The sequence below is a fragment of the Monoraphidium neglectum genome (genome assembly GCF_000611645.1).
Source record: "Monoraphidium neglectum strain SAG 48.87 unplaced genomic scaffold scaffold02514, whole genome shotgun sequence".
Classification (NCBI taxonomy): domain Eukaryota; kingdom Viridiplantae; phylum Chlorophyta; class Chlorophyceae; order Sphaeropleales; family Selenastraceae; genus Monoraphidium; species Monoraphidium neglectum.
The window spans coordinates 1,736-9,357 of record NW_014011114.1 but is presented as its reverse complement, the minus strand read 5'-3'; the positions used below and the strand labels follow the sequence as shown (position 1 = coordinate 9,357).

Below are 7,622 nucleotides of genomic sequence, written 5' to 3'. Positions count from 1 at the left end.
CCCCTGCACCCCCCCTCCCCCCCTTATGCAAAACGCCAGGTGCTGGAGAACGGCATCAGCGAGAAGGGGGAGGCCGGCCGCACCGGCGACGCGGCGCTGCGGGACCCGCTGCGCACCAAGTACTTCCGCGGCTACATAGACGAGATCTGCAAGTGAGGCGGGCGCGATGGTGTGTCGGCTCGGGGGCTTGTGCTCGCCTTCTTGCTGGGCCACTTGATCGCAAAGCACTGGGCGCGGCTGGCCATGTTGCGATCCCAAGCGGGTCACGCTTGAGGGCCAAAACAGGACCAACACAGTGGCCGCGAGGGGCACTCGCTCAGGAGGCAGCCGCCTACGGGGAAGTCGCGTGCGCTGTGATTGATGTGCCGCGGCGCATGTTGCGGCTTTGTCGCACATGTCGCCCCAGACGTTCACGCCCTCACCCCTGCTGCTGCTCGCACCCTCCTCGCCCCCCCCCCCAGGGCCAAGAGCGCGGGAGTGAAGGTCACCGCTTACTACGCCTGGTCACTGCTGGACAACTGGTGCGCGCCCCGAGGCTCGGCCGCCACCACACGCAGGGCTGGGCAGCATTCCGACGCATAACACTGCAGCCTCGCTCGCAGCTTCTGGCCAAAAAAGCACATAACAAACAGCAGTGTAAGGGCAGCTGCCATTCGCGAATGTCTGCTGCACAGTTACCATACGTAGTGCTAGCTGTTGTCAATCCTTGCTGATGATGCGATGCGCTCATCCCCCCCTCCCCAAAGGGAGTGGAAGGAGGGCTTCTCCACCAAGTTTGGCATCGTCAACGTGGACTTCAAGAACAAGGCCCTGCCCCGCAAGTGAGCGGCGCGCCTGGGAATGGGCGGATTGTATCTCCAACACGCACACGCTCTGGCGTGCGCACACGCGTGGCGCGTTTGGCATCGCGTCATGGTACCTGTCATCGTCCCATGTCAAATCGTGCGTTACGTCTTGAGGACAAATGCGATCCCAGCCCTCCAGCTCAGCCAGCGCCTTCTCTTTCTCAAACTTATCTGCCCGTATGTTTCGTCTCCACAGGCCCAAGGACAGCGCCAAGTGGCTCAAAGAGTACGTCTTTACTAAGAGCACCAAGAAGCTCGGTTGAGGGGCGCGGGGTGCGCATGGAGCCGCCTCTGCTCTGTGCGCTCTGCACTCCGGCCAGCAAGCCGTGAGGGTGGCACAGGCCGAGCCCCGCCCCGCAGCTGCCGCGAGGGAGCGGCGTGTGGGGGGCGCGCAAGGGGAAGGAGCGGCTCTATGCCATTGATTGCTCAGTGTGCGCTAAACGGCCCTGCGCGGCCAGGCCCACCTCGGTTTTTGCTGCACACATGCGCGAGTTGCGACACGGCTTTGGGGGGGCAAGACCTTTGACTGCGCCGCTTCGGCCTGACTGTGGCTGTGGCGTGACGGGCAGGGATGGGGTTCTGGATTGTTTTGTTGTGATTCGGGGCGGTGTGTGTGCGCAGCCGCGCCGCTCCCTCTGTACACGCGTTGCAAAAGCGCGTGCATTGCATGCACTTGCAAGGGCCGGCTGCCGTCGCCGGCCCTGTCGTGGGGGGTGTTGCGGCATTTTTGCAAGCTGGGCTGTTTGTTCCTGATAGCGCTAGCTCCAGTAATAAGGTAGCATCAAGGATTGAGAGGACTCAACATCATGTGCAGGGTCACAGGAGCGGTGCAGCACAGGCTTTGGTGCCCTCTGGATGTTGTTTGCGAGCAAGAGAGTGGATGGAAGCGCCATGCGTGGACTGGACAGGCCAGGGACACGGTTCCATCCGACAAGGCAAGCGTGCGTGTGGTTACTGTGCAGCACATGCTCTCTGTGTCGGTTGGCGGGGTTGGGACACCAGCTGCTCAACAAGTGTCTGCATGTGGCTCCGCGGCCGCTGCGGCAGTGCGGTACGGTATTGCCAGTGTGCAGTCCCCAGAAAGTCCTAGATTGATCCCCGCCTGGTGTGTATTGCACACATTGGCACTCGCAAGCAAGCCATCCATCTTGCGGTTGCTTGCGTTTCTGAGGTCTTGGCAGAGCTGTGCCACGATCATAGGTTCGTTGCAGATCTCGATCACGCACTGCCACGCCTCGGGCACGCACAACCCTGCGCGGGTTGCACATCGAACGACGTACACGATGGCAGATGTATACAAATTACCTCAGCGTTGTGAACGATGGACCAGGACGACCTGGCCAAGCCCGATCCTCGGAATGGCGCCGCCGGTGCAGTTTGCGGCGGAGGCGTCGGGATCGCTCGGCACAATCAGGTGCGACCCTGTGCCCTACAACCCCAGTTCAGGGCTTTGACTTGCATCCAATCCCAGGGAAGCGCGAGGCCCGGCTGTCGCTGCAACATTTCAAACCTACCCCCACCCCGCAGGCCGCGGTCGAACAGGCGCGGCGCGGCGACCACGCCGCCGCCGTCGCCACCCTCACGCGCGCCCTCGAGCGCGCCGCCGCTGCGCGCGTGACGCACGCGCAGCTGCACGTCTGCTACTCCAACCGCGCGGCGTCGCGCCTTGCGCTCGGGGACCATGCCGGCGCGCTGGCAGACGCAGACAAATGCCTCTCTCTCCTGCAGCAGTGGGCGGAGCGCGCCGGCGCCGGCAGCGCGGCGCTGCACCCGTCGTACCCGAAAGCGCAGCTGCGGCGCGGCCAGGCGCTGTCTGCCCTCGGCGCCCACGCGCGCGCCGCCGCCGCTTTCGAATCGGGCCTGGCGGCAGACCCCTCAGATGAGCGCCTCTCGGCCGCCCTCGCCTCCGCGCGGCGCGCGCTCGCCGCCGCCGGCGCCGCGCCCGCGGGCGCCCGCCGCGCGCTGCCTGCGCCACCAGCAGCGCCTCGCATCGGCTACGCGCCGCCGGGCACGCCGCTCGCGCTGCTTCGCGCCCCGGGGGACCGCGAGGGCGACGGCATTGACGATAACGGAGAATGCGGCAGCGGCGCCGCCGCCGCCAGGGACGCGCAGGCATGGCGCCAGAGCCTCGCAGCGCGGCGCCGCGCGTGCGTGGAGGGCGCGGCGCTGCCGTCGGCGCTGCTGAGCGCGCGGCGCGCGGCAGAGGACGCCACCCTATCCGAGGTTTACTCGTACGTTAGGGTCCAGGTCAGCGCGAGGGGGTTCTGGAGGACGGTGGAGCCAAAACCATGTCCCGGCGGAACAGCCGAGCCACCAGCCACTTTTCTGTGGTTCTGGGGGTCGGCTTGCAAACTGCCTGGCGTCGCGGTGGGGTGGGGGCGGCGCGCGGCAGGCATGTTTGTGCAAAAATCGAGGGGGTCCATCCTCAGAGACTCCTGCCCTTGGTATCGGTATTCTCAAATGCATTGTGAAACCCCTCCCTACGTGGCGCAGACAGACATCAGATTGCCGAAGCGGTGGGCGTGCCGCACCCTGCCCGACGGCTACCGGTGGGGACGCTGGGCGGAGGCCGTCGCGGCCGCCCTGCGCCAGCTGGCACAGGCCGTCGTCGCCGCGCCGCGGGTGCTGGTCCTCGGCTGCGGGGGCGGCATGTTGCCGCTCATCGCGCTGCGCGCGGGCGCCGCGCACGTCACCTGCGCGGAGAGGTGGGCTGTCAACCCTTTCGTTTCGGGCCCTTCGCGGGTCCCGCGCCGCGCCGCACTGTGCATCCCGTGCCTGTCTGAAGTATATGCTCGCCCGCGCTCTGGTTGGCGATGTTGGCCGCACGCGTTCTGGCTCAGCCCACGCCGCCGCCACCAGCGCGGCCGTGGCGCCAGCGAGGGCGCCGCGCACCCTGGGATTTGTGCAGCTTGCGTCGCGCACGGGAAGGCCCATGTCCCAAGCACCTGGGGTCTGGCACTGGTCTCAACCTTGTGTGCGCATTCTGGACCGCGCTTTGCTGCAGAAAGTAAAGGGTTCAGGGTCTAGGGTTAAGATAAAGCACAGGGTGCGAGCCATGTGCACACCGCTGCTTGGCTGCAGCACATTCACCTGCGCCTCAACACGGCAGGGCCCTGATCGCCCTCTCCCTCCCCCCCCCCTGCGTTCTTGGTGCACCCCGCAGGTGGCCGCACCTGGCGCGCGCGTGTGGCGACGTGCTCGCCGCGAACGGCGCGCACACCGGCAGCTACAAGGTGGTGTCCTGCCGGCAGTACGACGAGCTGGCGCTGGGGGCCCAGGTGGAAGCTGCCGCGCACCTGCTGGTGGCTGACCTGGTGGATGATGGTGGGCTGGCAGCAATGGCGCTGATCTTGATCGCATGATTTGAAAATCACATTACAGCATGTGATTCACCTACGTTTATGCCGGTGGAAGACATCCGTTATCAAGTATACGTTGCCCTCTCAATGCCTGACCCCAACTTTCTTCCATGCGACTCCTTGCCCCTGCCCCCGCCGCGCCGCCCAACCAACCCCCAGCGGTCTCCCTCGCGCCTCCCTAAGCGCCCGCCCTTCCCCCCTCCCCCTCTCTCCCGCCCTGCCCGCGGCCGAAGCTGTGCCCAAGCTTCCTGCAGATGGCTTTGCACGCACCTGATGGCATCATCCAATCCCCTCCCTTCCCCTCCTCACATCTCCCCCCCCCAAAGGCGTCCTCACCGGCGGCCTGCTGCCGGCCGTGACCCACGCCTTGAACCACCTCATAGACCCCTCCGCCCCCGGGCCCTTAGTCATCCCCGCGGGGCTGGAGGTGTTGGCGCAGCCCGTCTCTGTGTCTGCCGCCCGCTGCCGCGCCGCCGGCGCCGCGGCTTTCGCGGCCGCCCAGCGCTCGTGCTCGCCACCGACGGGCGGCTCCGGATGTGCAGAGGCGGCCGCTCTGGAGGAGCTCACCACAGTGGAATACGGAGGGGCGGAGACAGATCTGCTGGCCAGGGATCTCGATCTGTCTGACCTGGGCGCCTTCCGCTGGGCGCCGTCGCAGGCGCTGCCCGCGCCGCTGCGCCCGTGCGCGCTCACGCCGCTCGCGCCACCAAAGGCCCTGTGGGCGTTCGACCTGATGGCGCCGCCGGAGGGCGGCGCGGTCAAAGAGGTTGACTTTGAGTTTGACCGGGAGGGCGCGGTCAACGCGGTGGCGGTGTGGGCGCGGGTGCGACTGATTGGTGATGTCATCCTGACCACCGGTGGGTCCCCAGGAGGGGGGGGAGCGTGGACCGGAGTGCAGAGGCAAATTTTCTCGGTTTGCGGGAGGAGGTTGGGTTGGGCTCAGCAGCAGAAGAGAGGCAGAAGCTTTGGCTGACCCTGGATCTGGCTGGGCGGAGTTGAGGGGTTTAGGGTCTTGATAAGCGGGGTGCTGAGGTGCGTGATTTTGGGATGAGATTTTACGTTTGGGGTCTTTGGAAGTGCGTCCGGGCTTCTGAAAGCACGGCAAGTCTCCACTGCCCGGTGGCAGCCTGTCGCGTACCCAACCCCCGCCACGTCCCCCAACGCCCGGCACCCCACAGGCTTCGACAGGCCCCTCGCGCTTCCCGGCCCCAGCCCCCCCGCTACCCTCGCCGCCGCGGCCGCCGCCGGCCCGGCGATGACGTTCCGTGCCGCACCGCCCTCTCAGCAGCCGGCGCTAATCTGGCTGGCCGGGGAGCTTCCAGTTTCAGGGGGCGACGTCGTCCCCTTCACCGCATCACACAACACAGTGCGCCTCGGCTTCGACGCCGGACCGTCCGCCGCGTTCCGCCGCCCCGCGCTGGCAACGCCGTCTTTCCCACATGCCCGCCTCGCCGCCGCCGCCGACGGCGCGCGGCTGGAGGCCTTTGGCCGCGCGCTGCGCGCCGCGGTCCGCGCTGCCCAGGCAGCCGCCGCAGCGCAAACAGCGAGCCAACCGGCGGGGGCGGCGGCGCCGGTGGCGGTCATCGATGTCGGGTGCGGGTCGGGGGCGCTGTCGGTCCTTGCCGCAGGCGCAGGGGCCGACCTTATTGCGGGGGTAGAGCTCTATGAGCGCCTCGCAGCCTGCGCACGCCGCGCCCTCGCCGCCGCCGCCGCAACAGCAGCCACAGCAGCACCAGCAGCCGCCGCGCCGCCCGAGGGCGCAGACAGTGACAAGAGCGCGGCCTGGGCCAGCGGCGGCGCCGGCGGCGGCGCGGCCGTGCTACCATCGGAGGGCGCATACAGACACGACAGCGCCACCGGCACCGCCACCGGCGCCGCAACTGGCGGGGGCCTGGGCGCGCCTCGGACGGGCGTCCTGCACGCCGATGCCGCTCTGCTTGAGCTCGCCGACTTCGGCGGCCTGCTCCCGCCCCGCGGTGCTGACGTCATCGTCGCCGATGTGTTTGACCCGACGCTGGTGGGATGGCAGGGCCTGCAGCTGCTGGCGGCGGCCAGGCGCAAATTGCTCGCGCCCGGCGGCCGCATCGTGCCCGCGGGCGCGACGGTGTGGGCGGCAGGCGTGCAGGCGGTCAGCAACGCATATGTGGACGCCAGCGGCGGCGGCGGCATCTTTGGCAGCAGACCAATAAATACCAGCAGCGGCGGCGCCGGCAGCGCCGCTGGCGGTGGTGGGAGCATTGGCGGCAGCGAGTCTGAAGCTGCAAGCAGCGGCGACGGCAGGGGTGGCGGCGAGGCGTGGGACTTTTCAGCGTTGGACCGCTACAGGTGGGGCCCCAAGGCCGAGGGCGTCTGCCTGGGTGACCTGCCACACGTCATGCTGACGTCACCGGTCAAAGTGTTTGACTTCCGGTTCAACGAGCGGGGCAGCCGGGGCGACGCCGCCGCCAGCCGCAGCGGCGGCAACAAAGGGGCGCCAGAGGGGAGGGGGTCGAGCGGGGGGGCGCCGGCGGCGGGGCCATACCCCAAGCGGGCGGCGGTGGCGCTGGAGGCAGCGCGGCCGGGGCTGCTGAACGCGGTGGCGTTTTGGTACGATCTGGACCTCGGAGATGACATCACAGTGACGACAGGTGGGGAAAGCCGTGGCTGGGTGGGCACGTGGGGTTGTCAAATCATTACAATAATGAGCTGACGTCTCAGACCCTGGTAGCATGTGTGGGCTGATATGTGTGTGTGTTCGGGTGCATGCAGGACCGGTCAGCCAAGACATACAGATGCCTTGAAGCTGAACAGGCAGCAACACTTCAGTTGCCATCCCTGCATCCAGCCCGCCCTTCACTGCATCCTGCCAAATTGCGCCCCTGCAGCCCCGCCCGGCATCGGGGCCGGCGGCCGGCGCCTGTCAAGCTCCTCATGCTCCCAGCAGCCCTCCGCCGACGACGACGAGGCCGCCGGCTTCTGCTGCGGCGACAGGGGCGGCGGCAGCAGCCAGGGGCAGGGGCTGCAGTATCTGTCTGCCTGGGTGGCCGTCGAGCCCGGCTGCAAGATAGAGCTGGCGGCGGAGCGCTCGGCGGATGCCATAACATTCACGGTCGGTGACGTCATCATGACGCCGGCTGCTGCGCCAGCTGCTGCGCCTGCTGCTGCGCCAGCTGGCGACGCCGCCGGCGCCGGCGGCGGCGGCGGCGGGGTTGGTAGCAGCAGGGACACAGGCAGCGGAAAACCCGGGCCTGCGGCTGTGGCGGGGCGGGCGTATGCGGGGCTGCAGCCAGGCGAGGCAATGCACGCGCCCCGCGCAGCGTGGCTGGCGGAGGGGGTGGGCATAGAGGACCCCGATGTCTGGGCGGTGAAGCGGTGTAGCGCGGTGCTCGGGGAGTGCCTGGCGCGCGCGCCGGCGATGCGCCACCCGCCGTTATGGCGG

General features: G+C 68.2%; 2 protein-coding genes across 2 annotated transcripts in view; both read left to right on the top strand.

Moving 5' to 3' along the window:
• Positions 1-25: 25 nt before the first annotated feature.
• MNEG_10919 (hypothetical protein) lies at positions 26-1,108 on the top strand (the record flags this gene model as incomplete). The annotated part of the gene is made up of 4 exons (XM_014040611.1): positions 26-39; positions 462-521; positions 747-821; positions 1,042-1,108. 4 exons carry the CDS (start codon positions 26-28, stop codon positions 1,106-1,108), a joined length of 216 nt encoding a protein of 71 aa, XP_013896065.1.
• A 1,058-nt stretch (positions 1,109-2,166) lies between these two features.
• Positions 2,167-7,622, top strand: part of MNEG_10918 (hypothetical protein) — a gene marked incomplete at both ends in the record, with an annotated part of 6,364 nt that continues 908 nt past the window's right edge. The window contains 7 exons of the mRNA XM_014040610.1: positions 2,167-2,259; positions 2,373-3,092; positions 3,339-3,550; positions 4,009-4,169; positions 4,531-5,061; positions 5,383-6,831; positions 7,069-7,391. Of these exons, the coding sequence (XP_013896064.1) occupies positions 2,167-2,259; positions 2,373-3,092; positions 3,339-3,550; positions 4,009-4,169; positions 4,531-5,061; positions 5,383-6,831; positions 7,069-7,391 (3,489 nt within the window). The remainder of the gene's footprint in view (positions 2,260-2,372; positions 3,093-3,338; positions 3,551-4,008; positions 4,170-4,530; positions 5,062-5,382; positions 6,832-7,068; positions 7,392-7,622) is intronic.